At 43.3% G+C, this 19,093-nt stretch overlaps 1 protein-coding gene across 3 annotated transcripts in view; it reads left to right on the forward strand.

The window, feature by feature from the left end:
- Positions 1-19,093, forward strand: part of DOCK11 (dedicator of cytokinesis 11) — an 80,773-nt gene that overhangs the window by 8,826 nt on the left and 52,854 nt on the right. For all 3 annotated transcript variants that reach the window (XM_068697647.1, XM_068697645.1, XM_068697646.1), the window contains exons 2-11: positions 6,568-6,684; positions 6,910-6,999; positions 7,585-7,667; positions 8,185-8,254; positions 10,479-10,574; positions 13,625-13,759; positions 14,877-15,054; positions 15,511-15,590; positions 16,167-16,250; positions 18,226-18,366. In XM_068697647.1, the coding sequence (XP_068553748.1) occupies positions 6,568-6,684; positions 6,910-6,999; positions 7,585-7,667; positions 8,185-8,254; positions 10,479-10,574; positions 13,625-13,759; positions 14,877-15,054; positions 15,511-15,590; positions 16,167-16,250; positions 18,226-18,366 (1,074 nt within the window). The remainder of the gene's footprint in view (positions 1-6,567; positions 6,685-6,909; positions 7,000-7,584; positions 7,668-8,184; positions 8,255-10,478; positions 10,575-13,624; positions 13,760-14,876; positions 15,055-15,510; positions 15,591-16,166; positions 16,251-18,225; positions 18,367-19,093) is intronic.

A 19,093-nucleotide genomic window follows, 5' to 3' on the forward strand; every position in this document is an offset into this window, starting at 1 on the left:
GCTAGAGCCTGTAAATGCAATCAGATGGCAGTGCAGGAACTGGGGGCAGGGAAAGTGAAAAGTTACCAATGTGCTACTTAAATAAATAAAAACAACAATAAAAAACTCTTCAGGACCAAATGATCTGAGAGTGCCGTGACTTGTGATCTTTGAACCCTTGACTTTGGAAAAGTTTTTCTATGCATAGAAATTCCTCAGTTCTGCATGTCCATAGAGGTTGCCAAATGGTTTTTTTCAGTTCCCAGATTCCATATAAATTCTCCCATGGACTGTCAAGTTTCGTGCGCAAAACCCCAGTTAAGGAGTTTTTTTCTCTGAGTGGTATCTTTGCATTTCCAGGTTGCATACTGTGGTAGGAAGTGGTCCCTCTCTGACGAGGGCTGCTGCCAGTCTCAGAAGTGATGCGACTGTGACTGTTATGGGCAGGGGGTAGTTGTGCACTTCCTTTATTTGCCCCTTTAGCCTTGAATCAATTCCCCAGATTTAATTTGTTGTCTATTTTCTGTGTATCTCACCTACTTGGTCCCTTGGGATTTATTTTAAAATCTGGACTTCGCTAGGCTTTGCACGTAAGTGCATTACTGGGTTGCAACAGATGAAGCAGTAAATAAATCAGCTATAAAATGCTCACTAATTTTTACAGAACTGTTGTACAGTGTGAGGCAATACATTTACATGTGCACGTGGTTTGCGCTGTTTCCTTTTCTCGTAGGTACCTTAAATAAGCATCCCTTTTATTATACGGATCCCTTGTGTCTCTAGATGCTTCGTGAGCATGGATTCCTGTTGCTGGCTGAAGCTTTCCCTTCTGAGGAAGTGAGAAACTGATGTCCCGGGTGCTGCTGAGCCTGCAAGCTTTTCAGTGAGAGGTGCGAAGGAAGTGCTGCAGGAACGGCTGAGCATCGCGCAGGGCAAGCCCAGAAGCAATGCGTGCGCTAGCCGTTAGCAGCACGGCACTCGCAGGGAGAAGCGAAAGCCGAACACCGTGCAGCCGTTGTGCTGAGGCTGTGGGTTTTTCGGGGGTTGGCTTCCGCTGTGCAATGGGAAACGTGCGCTGGCAGCCACCGTAGGGCTTGTGTCAACGCAAACAGATGAGCATAGTGGTTAAAACAGAGCCAGACCAGAGGGGTTTGCCATCAAATTGTTTTATTTTCTAGGTACTGTTTGTTTTAAGTGAGAGACAGCCTGAAAGGACTGAAAATATGCATACTTTCTGATAGTTTTCCCTTAGTTTCTGTTTTAAAATATCCTTGAACAAAACATTTTTCCTTCACTTTCTGTACAGTTGTGTCAATCTGATTATGTTTATTGTAATTATGGGAGAAAAGGATCTCAGACAAACACTAATCATAGAATAAGCTTCTATTGTGCAACAAAAGTTGCACATTTGTACAGTGTACAAATGCAGGACAGTAGAAGACGGTTACTTTTTTGAGCCATTAAAGTTGAAAATAGAAATGTCCTTCCCAGTATGAATATGTCCAGGTGTTGTTGTGTATCCTTGTTTATAAAGCAAATATAAGGAATTTGAAAAGCTTTGTAAATGGATACAGAAAGGAGACAATTCAGTCTGACTGCTCCAGAGTCCCTCACTTTGGCTAATGTGTTACTCCTTTGCTAACACTTTCCTTCATCCCTATCTTGTGGTGTCTGTTCAGCAGAGATTTGCTCTTGTGCTTTTTTATCGGCTGGACAAGCAGGGCGATGAGGTTGGGAACCTTTACTTGGGGTTTTCCTGGGGCCCAGCTCTTTGTGTTTGTGCTTGGACGAAGGCAGAGCCTAGCGTTGGCGTCCGTGGGCATGTTTCTGTTGAAGTAATTCAATTGAATTTCCTGTTAAAATGCCAGCCAACTTGCTTCTTGGTGGTGAGTCAATACTGTAATAGATTAGCTGTTGTTTGGACTGTGCTGTTGTCCAAAAGGAGCCTTGTGACCTGACCTGGACGGGGGCTCGGGGTCTGCAGACCCCCCTTTCCCTCATGCACCACAGAGCTCTGTGCTCATGAGAGCAACGCTCTTGGGGCAGAAGCAGATGGATACAGCACACAGTGTTTTCAGGAGCGGTCCAGTGTGCAGGGATTGAACCAGCATTTTTTGTAAGAGAAGTGAGAGGGCTCATCCACAAGGGCTCACTGCTCTTCTCATTAAAATTTTGTTTAAAATCACGTTAATTTATTTTTCTCCTCTGTGAGGTCTTTCCCAACAATTCCCTGTTTTTATCCCAGCGCGCTGGACTGCAGTGCTTTGGGTTGGAAGCTGCTGCTGGGTGTTCTCAGTTTCCCCCTCCTGCCCACCCTGGTACAGGGTGCTGGAGCAAGCCACAGGGCAGCACGGGGAACCCCTCTGCCAGCCCTGGGTAAGCAGCTGCTGTATGCCTGTCTGGAACAGGCTTGCTTTGGCATCACTATGTGGTTTTTCCTGCAGAAATGGGTTGATTTTGTTGCTGGACTGGCAGCATTTCTTTGCACTTGGATATTGGCTTTCCCTGTGGAGGAATTTGTGGTTTCTAAGACTCTAATTGCTTTAGTGTAATAGTTCTTCCTCTGCTTTTGTAATGACTTTGGTGGGTGCCATCTGCTGTTGTGACAGCACGGGGCAGCGTGAGGCCGAGCCTTGTCTGCTGGGAGATGTCTGAATTAACCAAGCTCATCAGAAAAACTAAGACTTTGAAATCTGATTTTCAGGGCTTAAAGTTTTATCTCCTGCCCTGATGGGACACTGAGCGCTAGGGTGGGCCAAAGGATGAAAAATATTTGCGATATCCCTACTTACTCTGGAGCTCTGTTTGCAGGGGCGTGAGCATGTCTGGCCCTGTGCAGTTCTGGACAGACGGAGGCGTCCGTGTTTCCTTGGCAGCAGGCAGACAGGCCACATCCTTCTGCTAGCTGTTGCTTTGCTTACATATAGCTTGACCTATATCTTTTGGCTGTGCTTTAGAGCCACTGGTGTGGTTCCCCTCGTGGCCTGTGACAAGTTGGTTGTACTGTGCTGGGTGCAGGGACAGAGGGCTGCTGTGTGTGGCCACCCTTGTCCTGCAGCCGGGGTAAGGAGTGCACTAGGGGCTGTGTTTCTAACATCCCTAGAGGAGAAACAAAGCCTGTGGGGACTGCAAACCTGCCTGGGGGACATCTCTATTGGCACCCACCTCTCGCCTTTGGGAGCTCCCTGGACAATCGGCCGCCTACCCTGGCACTGCAGCAGCCTGCACCAAGCTTCCTGCCCGGTGTCACCAAACCCACAAGTGGGGAAGGGCAGCACTGAGTTATTAAGAAGCTTATTTGTACCTGCAGTGGACAGTGCTATAAGGGTTTTGAAGCCTCTCATGTGAGAATAAGGGGTCCTCTTTGGTCCTCAAAGTCATTACCCTGTAATTGACATCAATGTTACCATAAAATAACTTTTACAACAACTTCTGGAGCACAGTCCGTTTCAGAACCATGTTGCAAACAGGACTGGAAATAGTGAGTAATTGGGAGGCCTGAATTCAGAGTACCCAAAGCCACTATTTAATGCCACAGCAATGTGCAAGACTCTTAGAAGGAACCTAATTTACCATAACAGCTGCTGCTGGGGTGAGATGAGACCAGGAGCTGATGGGATCTTTTAGTGCCAGGAGTGTTGTTGGGATTGCTGTGGTGATGGCAGCGAGAAAGGTGGATTGGGCAGTGGAGGGGCTGAGATTTGGGAATGCCTGACTTGCAAATGGGAAAGCAGCTCATGAATGTCCTAATGTGTTAAGTCACATTAACGTGCCAGGCTTGGCAAATTTGCAGAAATGTGTAGCATTGTAACGAAATAAGGCCTGTGCTTCAGATGGTTAAACAAATTCAATTAAGTATTTAAAGAATGTGAGGCTAACTGAAGATAAAAGGTGTTCCTTTTCTCTATCTTCCCGCTGGATTTTAGGGACTCCTAATTTTTCAGTGATCTCCTTTTACATGAGATTCGGTCCTGGCTGCCAGAGCAGGAGCAGCTCCAGGGGTGGTTGTGCCGGTGGCACACAGTGCTGGGGCTGGCAACACTTGCCACCCACATCACAGACTCCCCCCAGCTCCCTAGCTTGGCACACATCATGGGCTCTCTGCTGGGCAGTGCTGCCCTTCCTTACTCATGTCCTGGTGGGCTATTCCCTGTGATGCCGCAGTGCTGCTGCTGGTCATGCAACAGGAGGCTGGTGAGGTTTCTTTTGGGACTGCAGTAGGAGTGAAGCAAAGTTTTCCAGAGAGCGATTAAGAGGAAGCTGTTTCAAATATCTGAGCTAATCCCTGCTGGATTCCTGCGGCATGGAAAATAGACATTTTGAATACAAAAGTGCCTTGGGCAGGAGGTATATTTTCTTCAGTCAAAAGTAAGAGTTTCTTTGTGGACAGCCAGAAGCAGGGCGGAGCGGGTGCTTGACAAAAGCCAGTGCAGAAATCACCCTGACCAGAGGCATCGCTTATGCTAGTAACACAGGCCTTGATTGCACATAGGCTCTGCTCTCTCCTCCTTCAGTGAGCTGCTAGGATACTGTCCTGATGCTGGGATGCAGTCCTGGGAAACATGTCATGCGAGGTACCCACTTTGCATTTCTGAAGTGCTGTGGGGAAAATATTTCATCTCAGTTGTTTCATCTCAGTTTTGCTTTCTGAACATACTACAAGTTTCCTGGGCATGCACCTGGGATGGAAGAACAGCCTCTACTCAGCAGGGCTGCCCTTTGAGTGGGAAAAACCAGAGGCAGCTTCAGAGAGACGTCTGCCTTCGCTGTTCCAGTCCATCAGACCATCCAGGTCTGCCGCAGAGCCTGGATTTTTATTCTCTTTTTACCATATGCCAGAGTATAGCAGAAAAAGGGGAAAAAATCTACAATTCCTTTATTTGTTAAGATGCTTCTGTATGAGAAGATATCAACATAACAAGATTTTCTACAGTGTTTCAGAAAAAGATAAAAACAAGATTAAAACATGACCACCCCTGAATGGCTCTCACCTGATACTGTTACCTGCTGATGTGACAACTTTCTCCCCAAAGTCCCAGCACCAGCTCCACTTCAACACAAGAGATGCTCAGCTGTCATTAGAACAAGTGGCTCACATTTTCTGCAAAGGGCTTGATCATATTAACCCATGCTGGAGACTCAGGTGCCAAGGGCATAGGACAGAAACTCTGGCTATGATTGCTTTTGGAAGAGCAATGTTGATTTCTTCTCTCATGCGTCACAGGCAATGTTGAGTTCTTTGGATGCTCAGTGGCACGGCTATTTATTTACCTGGTGGTTTTATATGGTGCTGAGCTTTCAATCCTTATTTTTGAGTCATTTTCTCAGGCTGCAGCTTTTGTTGGCTTCAGCAAGAGACTTCCACCAGTCTAATTTTTAATTGAGGGAGCTATGCAAGTAGTTCATCCGGGTTTTAAAAAAAAAAAAAAAGAAAAAGAAACAACTGTGTGGTAAATCTTGCTGCTGTTGGAGAAGCATCTGTCATTCCTTTTCCAAGGGTGAAGAGCCCGAGCACACTGTCTTACAAGGGTGTTAGCTCCCTGGGGCACGTGCCAGCCTGGCTCCACACAAGCTGGGGGGGGTTTGTTAATACCATCCATAGCATGGCCAGGCATTGACAGTCTTTTGGTAAGAATTCAAAGCAAGGGAAAGTTCATGTATTGGAATTTACTTCCCCTTTTGTTATGAGCATTCTTGTGCATACAGGGTCATGGGTTTGATTTAGTGTCATTTTTACAACTGCAGTGCTAAGTTCCTGACTCTTGCTTATGAAAGCCAAAGTCTAGGAGTGGGCAGCTGAGATGATGTTTTCCTACTTTGGAACTTGTCTTTGTTTTTCTAACATTTTAAAGCTATGTTTTCTGGGCTTGTAGCATGAACAGAAGTAATGCGGTAGTAAGCATACTGGCATTCTCCTAATAGTTCTTACTGGTGACTCCAGAGATTATGGAGAAGTTCCTCTTGCTTTCCAGAAACGTAAGTGAGAGGAAAACCAGGCCCCGGGGTTTTCCAGATGTGGGCTGTGGCTGAGGTGTGATTTATGGAGAGGGCTTTCCAGGGGAATCTTCATTCCACAGGGAGAGATTCCTGCACTGGAGGTTATTGCAACCAGCTTACTACCATCCCACCAGCAGCACATTTCCAGAGATAGCACAACTCTCATCATCTTGTCTAGCAAAACTGGCTTCGAGCTGGTGTAGAGTCCATATTCCTTCTGAGCTGTGCAGATGAGCTGCTCCTACTGGTGAAAGCTGAAGCTTGTAGCTGTTAAAGCTGTGGCCTTTCCAGGAGAATTGCTTTCTCCATTAAGAAATTAGAAACTGTGCCTGGAGAAGAACAGCACAGTACTTGCTTTCTTCCTGTAGCTTATTACCAAGCACAAATAACGTAACCCCTTGTTTCCCTCACTGCAATGCATGTACATCAGTAGTTCCTTGTATCATGCAAGTATCTGATTGTTGAATTCATAAGCAGTCCATTGGTAACATGGTTTGAAGTTGTCAGACCAAATTAGGCACAAGATGTTACTTACTGGTTATTTTATATATTATACATCTGTAAATATTCTACCTTTTATTCATCCTACAGGAAAAAACCAAAGTTGTTGAACCCTTAGATTATGAGAACGTGATCCTTCAACGCAAAGTTCAAATCTACAGTGATCCCCTCCGGGACCTGCTGATATTTCCGATTGAAGATGTGTCTGTGAGTTTGCACTGGCTCTTTCTCATGTTTGAGACTTGTTCATCTCCAGTCCTGTTTACTTTGGAAAATTTCCTCACTTGTCTACATGTTGATTTTGGCTGAATTACTAACACATAAAAGTGAAACAACCCACTGGTGATTTGGGCCCGCCATATTTATCTAAAGCAAGTATCAATTCCTGAAGACCCAGTTTACACTGAAACCATTTTCTCCTTTTCCCTGCAGATTTCAGTTATCAGTCGTCAGAGAAGGACTGTCCAGTCTACAGTGCCAGAAGATGCTCTGAAGAAAGCTCAGAGTCTCTTTGTCAAAGAGGTAGGGGTAAAAGTCCATGCAATGCCTGTGCTCAGCGCACCTTCTCCCTTAAGCAAGATGCTCTGCTGTAGCTGCTTGTCTATGAGGTTGTAGATCACTTAGTTTATCTTCGGAAGCACTGATCACTGGCAGGGTACTGCACTAGCTAGTTCCTACATGCCTCTCATATGGCACTTGTTTTCATCAGGTTTTGTATGCAGACAACGTGTGGGGCTTGAGCTGCAAGGTGCGGGGTGTGCAGCAGGGCAAGGGCTGGGCTGCACAGCCTCTCTAGCTTCATCCTGAGTGCTGCAGATTTGTTTTTGTAAAATGCTGCCCTCTAAGACAATCAAATCACTATTCCTTTTTTAAAGTGTTAGAGCTATGTGGATACAAAATCAGCAGCTGTGTGGCAGTCCAGATGCTGTGTGATTTTTGTCTCTGTGCTGAAAAGGTTCCTTATGACATCTTGTATGGTAGCACAAAAATAAGTTCACGCTTTCCACTTATACTTACATCACCCAGCAGTCTGTAACCTTTTGAACTTGTGCATGGTTTTGTTATGCTTTCTGTAGCTTTCAAATACCTGTATTGTTTTCTTTTCAGTGCATTAAAACCTACAGCTCAGACTGGCATGTGGTAAACTACAAATATGAGGAATACTCAGGCGACTTTCGGATGTTGCCATGGTAAGTTTCATGCTCCCTTGGAATACTAATACATGGTCATGGGGTTGTGGTTTGATCAGGCTTAGGAGAAAAAGTCTGGCCAAAGTAGGTCTGTTCTGAAGATCTAGCAGGGAAGCGAAGCAACAACACAGCAACACTGTTGAACAAATTGTATTAAAATTTGTGAATAATCTTGCAGTCTGATCTGGCTTCTCCTTTAGCAGGATGGAAGATAGATAGATCTGCTTCATCCCTGTGTTGCACAAATGCAAGTCAGCAAAAACTCTGCAAAGGCAGGCGGCTAATACAGAGAATGTTAATTACATGCTCCTTGTGCTTAGCTTCAATGAAGTGCATTCAGAAGTTAGATATCTCCAGCTGTAAGGGGCTGTAGTCTTTTGAACTCTTCTACAGTTGGACAGTTCTGCTGTGCTCTGTAATCTGCAGTTTGACAGTCGGTTGTGGAGCCAGCATCAGATAGCTGGCTTTGTGCATCCTTGTTTCCCAGTCATTAAAAATGAAAATGTTGTGATTTCAGCAAATCCTTTAGGCCAGACAAGATTCCAAGTCATGTGTTTGAAATCGATGAAGACTTTGAAAAAGACGAGGTAAGGAGAAAGATTTTTACATATTCTACTCTAAGATCTGTTATAACGAATATTTCACAAGACAAAGTCAGAATTCAGCTCCCAGGAACGGCTTTATGATGAAATGCTTCATACTGCAGATATGGGGCCAAAACTGAGACAGTGATTTATTTGAAAGTGTGACAAGATAATCTCTTGGAGTCAAGAGTCTCCTAAATTAGGTGGAAGATTAGCCTTAATGTTTCTCATGGCTTTTTCACTTGATAGAGTCCAGCAATGAAATAGGGGAAATAAAAAAAGGAAGCCAAGAAATTTACTAAGTAAAATTCTTTGTGAGCATAATTTAAAGTGGGCAGTTTAGTTTTCATTACATGGTGATACAGCAATATCAGGGTCCTCTTCTTTTAACAGGTTGGCGCTTTGCCTTGTAATCTGTCATTCTTAACCAGTTACTTCTCCCCAGCATGTTCACAGCACATCAATCTAATTCTGTATACACTCTGCAGATATTCAGAGGCATTCACCTCTTCTGGAAGCTAGCACCTTTGTGTTTACCTGTCTGCAGGGGAGATTTTGCAGCTTGAGAGATTTTCCACATGGAGGAGCTGGGGGCTCTGACAATTGCGATATCTCAAACCTGGCAGTCATTTCAGGAAATACATATGCCATGTTTTCCCCATGCATATTGCATTTTTGGGGTAGGGCATTGGCATGTTAACATATTTCTTTATCAATTACCATGTGAAGTTTAGTTCCAACACTTGACGCTAAGAAATTTTAGTTTACAGTCTGAAGAATTTAGTCCAGCTGTTTAAAATCCTCATGGCACCAAGGTGCTGCTGCTGAGGAACAGGAAAGTTTCTGTCTTGCAAAGCTGTAGATTTGAAGGGCCGTTTCATACACATTTTTAACAATTGCTATGCATGTCCCACACCTCATGTCTGGATTTGGATGACTTTTTTATAAATGGAAATGTATTGTCAAGTTTGGCCTTATTTTTTTTGGCTGCATTTCATTACACTGTTAACTTGAGCTGTTACTTCTTTAATAATATCTAATTTTGGCTGGAGACAAAACTGAGACAGAGCTTATCAGCATACCTCTGAAAAAGTAAAGAGATAAAAATATGCTATCAGAATTTGGTGGAGACCTTTTTTTCTTCTGATCAGTGTCCCAAATACGCAAACAAATGAAGTTACTGTTGTTGGCAATGGAAGAGTATTCCAGATACTTTGGCAGATATTTTGACATTTATGTCTTTTGGCTTGGCCATATCTAAAGGATTCTGTTACAATTTCCTGACAGAACATTTGCATTAGAACTATGCAATGGAAATTTGAGTAAAAGAAATCCCTTGATAAAAAAGGGCGAACCATTATAAAGGATAAATTATTGGTTGTTCTACCCAGAGAAATAAAGCATTAGAAATTTTACTTTTTTCACTGGAAGTTTGACAAGAAAAGAGTGAAAACCTGACATTTGAGGTGCTGGAGATGATTTAAACTAGTACCTTGATAGCTCGTCAACAGTCAGTCCAGGTCTATCTCTGCTGCTGAGTCACTGAAAAGACCAGGGCAAGTTTTTTAATCAGTCTGGGATCTTGTTTCCCTCCATCTTCAGTGGAGGTCACTGTTGGATGTGGTTGGAGAGCTGTTCACCCATTCTGGGACCAGAGGACAGGACAAAAGATAGAAATCCCAGCCAGTATGCCAAGAAGAATGCAGTTGAGTCACTTGAAACTTATTGTTTTGATAAATGTGAAATGCTCTAGTTACTTTTCAGTTATTTGGGTTTGCTGTTCTTTTACCTAAACTTAAAATGCAAGTTGATTTGTACGAAAGGAAATGATGAAATAAATCTAATGTTCTGCATTTTGCAACTGTCCAAACAGACCATTTTGAAAACTTCTTGCTTCCCTGGGTTTTTGAAATACTACCTAAGAACCACGCATTTCTTCATTGCAAAATCCATGTGCAGTTCTGTCAGCACAGATGTAATTTTTCCTTGTTAAAGATGACCATAACTAACCTGTTTCACTTCTTTGTTGGAAAGAGATGACCCTGATATTTTATTGTGGTCACACTGTATATGTAGCTGTGTATGTGTACATTCTACATGATAGCTTTGTTGCTGTAGTTCTCAATATTGCTTTCCAGTGCAGACGTACGCTCATGTCCAAGGGAAATTTTGCATGGAAGGCAGTTCACGTGACCTCCTCTTTTTATGATCCTTTGCTCTCTTTCAGGATTCCTCATCACTGTGCTCCCAGAAGGGTGGTGTGATAAAGCAAGGCTGGTTGCACAAAGCAAATGTAAACAGCACAATCACTGTTACCATGAAGGTGAGACTGATCCAGCATTGTGTTAATTGGAAACGAGACATAATCCCTGTTAAGTTCAGCTCACATCTCTAAAGGTAGCAGGAGTACAGCAGTGGGTTCAAGTTCAGTTGGATGTCCATCTGTTTTGTAGACCATCCCAAAGTAGATTGGAAAACCAATCTGGAAACAGCTTTTGACCCTTCCCTCCCAAGAATATAAGACCAATGCACTTCAAATCATGACAAGCAAGCTGAAGAAAAAGGCAAAGCATGCTTTAGAAAACCAAAACTCTTTTCATGATGAGCAGCTGAGGCTAGGAAGAGGAAGGCAATTTAAATAACTGAAACAGCTGCCCTGCAATGAAGACTTTATGAATAGATAGTTTCCTTGGCAGTAGAAAATACGTACAGAGAACAATTTTAAATTGAAATGACAAGGCTTTGCTCTAAGAGGAAGGATGATGTCACTGAGGAGATGGAGCATTACTGACCTAAAAGCAACAGCTGCATTGTCTCCTGTTCTCCCTTGTACATAATCTGGCATGACATTGCTTAGATTTTGCAGGGGAAGTTTTTTATAGTTCAACTGAAGGTTTTTGCTGTGGCAATGGGCCTTTCTGTTGCTCTACCCTGCAGTTGCCTTCTTAAAGCATAGAGAGAAAGAATATTAGGTAATTATGTTCAACTGTGCAGCTGAGGAATGGCTGCAGTGGGGTTCTTTACTTTGTAAGGTCAGTTGCTCTAAGGTTCAGTTCAACACATTTTACATTCATAAGTGGAACTGGGCAGTTCATATGGCTAATTTTAATTTGAGTTTTAAAATGACTTCTCATGTACTTGAAGGAAATAGAGCAGGGATTTCAGTTTATCTGTTTTTCTGAACAGCAAGTTTGAAGTCATTTTGGCTCCTGTAACTTCTGGAGAAGGAGGTACTACCATATATATTCAAAGCAGTTAGTTATGTCCATTCTTGACTGAGGCTCCTGTGGTATTGTTGGCCTCAGTGCCCAGCACCTTAGACCCACCTTTCAGAGATGCCTGAACTGCACTGCTTTCAGTTCAGTTAATAAAAATCTCTCATTAAACTTAAAGTACCAGTAAGGAGTGGCCATTTTCTGAGTTGGTCGCTGCTGTGTCTTACAAAACACCGTCTAAGGCGCATGTGAGAAATCTGAGGACTTTGAAAGTCTTCACCCTTACCACCACTTCAAGAAGCTGCTGCTCTACTGTGGAAGCAGACATGACCATCTTCTGTGTGCTGGTTCTTTCGCTGCTGTGACATACTGAGTCTCTGGTACCTCATGCTGTTGCTAAGCTCATACAGAGTGTATTTTGTGGAGAGCCAGCCCATGAGCAAGCTGTAATGATGCTACAGCTGCCAAAAATTATTTGAGAGTAACCTTTCCTTTGCAAAGAACTTCCCACTGCTTCAGTGGGCTGCTCTGCAACAAGGGTGTCAGGATTTTCTCTTCTTTCCTCTCTAACAGACTTCTCCAGTTCTCTAGCTGTCCTTCTGCAATTTCCATGCTCATCCGCAACGTCTGTAACCTGATCAAAAGGGATGTTTCCTCTGTTTTTAGGTTTATACTATTTATTTTAAATGTTTGTAGACTTCTGACAATTATTTTACAGCAGTGCTTTGAAGTGGGGCGAAGGTTACAGGAACAGTGTTTGCTTCTTGCTTCTGCATCTTTCCCTTGAACAGAATTCAGAGGATACAAATGGTTTTGCATGAAACCCCATATCCATGAGGGATATCAACCCTGTAATGTGTAGAGAGATATACATGTATAATGGGTTTCTGTAGCATTAACTATCAAAGTTTCCAAGACTGATTCAATGAAGTGCTGAATCAGTGTTTAACTTGGTGTAACACTTAGCAGACTTAGATTTCTATGTGTTTTTACGCTTTGCTAAACTAAGGTTTAGTTGCATTTTTTTTCAGTAAATCTGAAGCTCCACAACCTTTGATGCATCTCCGCAGCAAACTGCTCATCTAAATGATGCCAGAGGTTACCGTTCAGAGCAGTTAGTCACAGTGCTCCCTACCAGTTCCATGCAAGTGAGCAAATGGTATTATTGAACATACGATTGTGTCAGTAGTGGTGGGTGCAGGAAATTACTGGCACTCTCCTATCTGGGATAAAAAATGCTGTGTTCGTTCATAGCTCTTCCAGATATTCAGAACAGTGGAAATACTCTGAGCGTCGCAATGCTGCTTGCCCTGGCTTGCTTTGTGGTTCTCCTGATATCCAGCAACTGTGAAATGCACCCTGCTCCTCACACACCTGGCAGCATATGGTGCTATCTTAATTGCTGCCAGAATGTTCTCCTGAATGATAGTACCCTGCCTGTGAGCTGACAAATGTGAAGGAAGGTGTTCTGAGAAAAAGCTGGAGAGCTTTTTCTTTTTAAATCTATCTGGGGTCTCTTCATAACGATCGATAGCTCAAGCATATGAATACTTTTCCCAGATTTACTCCTTTTTAAGGTGAGAATTGAACATACTAAGCCAAAGCTAGTTCATGAAAATAGGTGTGTTAGGAAAAAATGACAACAACAACAAAATACCTTGAGCAGTTGCATGGATTACAGTGTTCTTTGGCTTGTATTTGAGTGCTAGGAATTTCCACATCTGCTCCAAAGTCTTCCGGAGAATTGCTTTGTAATTCTAACTGAGGTCTTTATCAAAAAGGCTCTGGAAATACCTGCTTTAGGGCGGGATGAATCTTCAAGCAATGTGCTGATCTGAATTTACCATGCAGCGTTACTTTGTGAAGACAAATGAGTCTGGAGCCAGCGGAGAGATGAGCTTGAAGCCCTGGGGCTTTGCTTTAGATGGGAGAACTTATAATAACAACAAGAACGTTAAAATAAAAGAAGACAAGAAAATCTCCCTGCACAAAAACAAGTTGTACTCAAAGGGGTGCATTTGCAACACTCTAGGGTCATCAGTGCTTCTATTTATAGTATTTTCTCCATAGCAGGAGGGCAGATACTGAAACTGAGACTTTTGCTTGTAATATACAGAAGAGTGAATACTTGAATGAGCAAGACTTTGCACTTTTGCAGGTATTCAAGAGGAGGTATTTTTACTTGTCACAACTTACAGATGGCTCCTACATTCTTAATTCCTACAAAGATGAGAAAATTTCAAAAGAATCCAAAGGCTGTATCTTCTTGGATGCTTGCAATGATGTTGTTCAGGTAGGTGTACTTTCGCCATGACTACATACGTAGGTTTATGCATTGCTAGATCAGACAGAAATGCTCTCAGTGTGTGACACTGAGGGCTGAAAGCATAAATTTAGAAACTCACCCATGGCTGTTTTGCCCAGTCAGTCTTCCTGCTTTGTCCATACCCTTTACCATGTGCCTTCCTGGTAAAGGGGATATCTCACACCCTGAGAATTGGGGCCAATAAATAGCTGGTGCAGCTACGTCTTGGGCACCTTCTTTGTTTGCTATTAGCACCAGCTTCTTCTTAGGTCTTGTTAGGTTCTTAAGTTAGGTCTTGATATGTCTATGCAAACATACAGCCCTTTGGGGCTTACCTCCTGCAAATGGCCTGTAAGGTTCTTGGAGGAGGTATTTGCACTGGGCTTAAACTTGGGGTTGCTTTGTGCTGAGAGTGAAGTGCACGGGGGAATTGCTGTTGTCTTGTGCCATTGCTGTCTCTGCTGAAGCTTCAAGCACCAAGTGTGATGGAGCTGGTACAGGGCAACATAAATTACTTTGACTGTTTTCTTCAGTGTAGATGAGTCAGAGCTCTGCATTTCCATTTATCTTTCTGAATAGAATAAAAGCCGTGGTAGAGATGCCTCGGTGATGTACAGGATGTACTTCCCAAGTTGCATCAGATTTGCCTGGGCTTCTCATTAGAAAGTGCTGTTTAAAGGCCAGCAGAGCTCCAAAAATTGCATTGAACCACTTGCCTTTAAGATAGATGCCTCTAAATGTGCTGGAGTGCAAAATTACTGTGGACAAAACCAATTCCTGGTTTCTCTGGCTAAATATTAAAGGTCTAATGACATAGGAAGGAGCTTGCTTCTGTTCCTTAGTGCTATGTCTGTGGTTCAGTCTGATTTTCTTCCACTCTCAGAGTAACTGCATACCGCTTGATCACTACTGTAAAGCCCTTTGTGATTAACTGCAGGAGAGGTGCTGTGGCAAGGACATTCTTATATTCTAAGTTAGGTGATTTTTTTCCCTGTCATGGTATTTCAGTTCAGGATGCTTTCTGCAGAGAGGAGCCTTGCAGAAGGTACTATGCGGAGTTATTGAGGAAAGTGTAACACAAAGCTTGCCCTTTTTGTTTGTCCAGTGTCCTAAAATGCGCCGCTATGCATTTGAACTCAAGACAATAGATAAATACAGCCACTATCTCGCAGCTGAAACTGAGCAGGAGATGGAAGAGTGGCTGGTAACTCTGAGAAAGATCATTCAGAGCAATACTGAGAGTTTGGTGCAAGAGAAGAAAGATACGGTGGAATCTGCACAAGGTTAGTTTATAAATAAAAACCTATCTTCTCCATTCTCCAGCAGGATGTGAGCAGCGTGCATGTAGATGTATTTTTCTTTCTGGATTAATCGCAAGAATTGTGGCTGACACAGGATATCATGCTGAATGGCTTAGTACAATGTAGACAACAGTCAGAGGAATAAAAGTGCAGAGAAACATGACCCTTCCTCTGGATGGGAAATCCATGGCAGTGTTTCAAGACTCCTGGAAAGTTGGATCTGTGCTGAAGTTACGCTTTGGAAAGACATAGCAGGCTGTTAATAGTACACTCTGGTACTAGTAATTTATGGAAAAATCTTACATCCTAGAAGTGGAAAAATCTCCATAAACTGTTTCTGTGCTATTGTAGCAAATATTGCAGTATGCTTTCTGGCAGAGGGAAATAAAATGGTGCTTAGGCAGTTGTTTTGAACATCTGTGGTTTTTGTCCTTGCAGATGATGAATCAAGCATGCAAGGAAAATCAGAAAACATCCTGGAGAGCCTAGAGAGAAGCATGCATCCAGAGCTGATGAAGGTATTGTGTTTGTAGAGATCGCTTTCCCTGCCCTATAGCTAGTTCTCTCCACCACATCTGTAACAGGAGTTTCCCTGTGCTTTGACTTCAGCTCTGAGGGAGCTGGGCAAGCACCAAGTGCTGCTGGGGTCTTGGGCATCTCACCTTCCTGTCTCCAGGATGGAGCTAGGGGAGCTCCATGGTTTGAGGCTGCATGGCGCTCACTCTTAGTGTGGGACCCATGAGGGAGATCCATGCTTACAGAATGAAGGGTTGTCATGGCTGGTATTACTCATTCCTGCTCCACAGGGATGACTGTCCCTGCTATCAGTGCAGAGGGAGTTAAGTGGCAGCTGTCTCCTGCATGATCCAGAGCTCAGTTGCCTCCTCCTCTCTGCTCTCTCATTTAGCAGAGCCACATCATTATACTCTGACTGTGTGGTGTTGGTAGATATAGCTAGGAAGCTTTGCATTACCTCATATATCACAAAGGGAACCTGAAACATATTCATTTTGTTTTGCTCCCATTCTTTCCAAATAACGAATGTTTGCCTCTGTGTGGCCAGGCACTAACATCAATGCTTTTCTTTGTCCTAGTATGGAAGAGAAACAGATCAGCTGAACAAACTGAGCAGAAATGATGGAAGACAAAACCTCTTTTCCTTTGACCCAGAAGTCCAGGTAAACATTCCCCTGTTAGCAAATTTGAGGTTTTGCTCCCTTGGCATCATGCCGACCCTGTTCCCTTGCATGGCCACAGCATTTGCCTGTAGAGCCAGTATGTTTTTTGGTGGGTTGGAGAATAGGAGTGCAGCACATGTTCCTTTCAGTATGAGCCAAACAACTTAGATGATAGCTCAAATAAAAGGAGAGCTCACGACAGTCCCACAAAGGGCCTCCCTCCAGCTTTGCTGGCTTATGTGATGCATCTTGATGTTTCTGGATCCTGAACCCATCATATGGGCCTCTGGGAGGTTCCCATGTTGGGTCAGAAGCTTTAGAAGTGGAGAAATCAATGCACATCTGGAGGAGGGAGCAGTGATCTTAGAGACAATCCTAGGAGCTTACAGGGAGAGCCTCAGTCTTAAGAGAGTTTTTAGATGTGGGGGAGGTACAAACAAAAAACACCATATGCTGTTCTCATGCACTGGAACAGGGGTTCATTGACTATTTGGCTTGTTTTCTTCTCAGCTTTGACCTCTTAGCTGAGCTTTCTGCCAAGGCCCAGGTGTGGGATTTCAGTGGAATGAGCTGCAATTGTTAATGTGGCTTTAGAGAAGTGTTCCAAGTTGTTTCGTAGTTTCTGGTTCTCCTTCTGGCATGCTTTGGCTTGTTCACACCTGTGAAAAAAAAAACATCCTGGTTTACCAAGGACATGTAATTAGTCTTTAAAAGGTTTGTAGGTTTTTTGTTGTGGTGGTGGTTTTGTTTGTTTGTTTGTTTTGAAGAGCAGCTTTGAGAAATTTCCTATCTTTTATTCAGATAATAAAAATGGAAATATCATTCAGTGTAGCATGAAGAGCATCTGAGATGCTTTTTTCCTAACTAAACATTTTGGCTAAATTTACTGCTCTCCCTACATACACAGAGCTCTTCATTATGGCGTGGGCCAGTCACATCTGCTGTAACATTGGGTATTCAAAATCACTGCCCCAGGCAGTATGATGTATACTTGCATGCTTGTATGCCTTGTGCTAAGCAAACTGGGAGCAGGAACATATACCTGCAATGCACTTTTCTCATGCAAGGGAAATGGGGAAAACAATGGTAAGAGTTTCCTAGAATCAGATTAACAATTGCAGCCTATTTTACTGAAATTACTTGTTTGTGAGATTTCAGTATCCCAAGTTTGGCATGCAGATTTCTGCAGGATGTGAGGAGGAAAAACTAATAAGACTGTGTCAGATTGTCACTAAGAGATGTGCTGGTATTTAGGGGTGTCTGGTAGCTGTGTGTTCCTGGTGCCCAGGAAAATGGGTGTGGTGAAGGCTAAGGGTCTTTTTCTGGTTGATGGTATTTTGGTCATTTATGTATCTGCTTTCTGAGAAGGGCAGATGTTGTGGCACAGACCAGCCATGGGTGTTCTCGGTTAGGAAGGAGGTGATTATAATCAAGGCAGTTTGGATTTCCCAGCCAGCTCTGCAGAGTCTTTGTTGTTGCTAACCATGCCAGTTATTGCTGTGCATCTAGAAATGCCTTCCAGCTCAAGATGTTGTTCACGATCCCAACAGCATGTGCCTTCTCTCTATTTCAGGCACAGGGACCATCTCTTAAACTAGTCAAATCTTCAAAGTGGAAGATACTTTTCTGAGTGTAACGACGGCTTATGTTCCGCTTTCTTCCCCAAGCTCTAAATGGTGTTTGGGAAGATCCCCAGGGTTACAGCAAAGCAGGAAGGAACTGAAATCATTCTGAGGTTTAGTTTTCTGTGCTATACAAACCAGATTGCTAAAAATTGATACATCCCCATGAATTCATGTCTTGAATACATTTGTGTAACATCACCAAATGACACTCATTTGTGAATGTCTTGTACTTTTTACACCACCTAAATGAAAATGGTTAAGATAGTATTGGCTGTAATGTGATCCCTTAACATTATTCAGGTGTATATTTTCTTTTTTAATGAGACCACATTTCTTTCTTTGCTGTATAGAGGCTAGACTTCTCAGGGATTGAGCCAGACGTGAAGCCGTTTGAAGAAAAGTGCAGCAGGCGCTTTGTGGTGTGCTGCCAGGATTTGTCCCTCAACCTTCTTGCTCAGCTCAATGATCGATCAGAAGGAGGACCTACCAACGTAAGGAGAGCTCTGGCATTTCCTGCTTTGGCATCTTTCTATTCATTGGCAAAAAACAAAACAAAAAACAACAACAACAACAACAACAACAAAACTATTGTATGTTAATCTGGGTGGATAGAGACATCCCATTCTGTCATGAGCTGTGATGGAACCTGGGCCAGTGGTGTCTGCTGGCCCAGGGTCATTGCAGGATTTGTCTGCCTTGGTATTCTGGAGTTCCAAAATGTGTTTGCGGAAGAAGTTTGTCCTTCCGTGCCTCAGCCTGCCAGGAACTGGGACTGCTGGGAAGCCAGAGGTTCACAAGCATAGAGAACAAGGAGCGTGTCTGCAGTATTCTGAGTCCCTTTGAAAGTCCTGTTGGTAAATGATTAAGCTCCATCTCCAAACCACTCACTGATGTGTTTTATTTCGTTTCCTCTAATGGCAAGGGATTTCCCTATTCTGAAACCTTCTCCTGAGTCCCAGACCAACAGTGTTCACAGCCACTTTATTGTATGCATTTGTTATTGTGCCAAAGTTGTACCTTAACCTAAAAAGCTCTTCCTTGTATTTTCTGAGCCTCTCGGGTCTGTAGACAGCAATTATATCTCTCCTCAGCCTTTGTTCTGCCAGGCTGAACAAACCAGTCTTTTCTCCCAAGACAAGCTCCCTATTATCATGTCCTATACTTGCTGTGGCTGGAGTCAGCCCTTTATGCAGTGGTGCCCAGAGCAGCAGATAGCGT

This window comes from Anas acuta, chromosome 13 (assembly GCF_963932015.1).
Source record: "Anas acuta chromosome 13, bAnaAcu1.1, whole genome shotgun sequence".
NCBI lineage: Eukaryota > Metazoa > Chordata > Aves > Anseriformes > Anatidae > Anas > Anas acuta.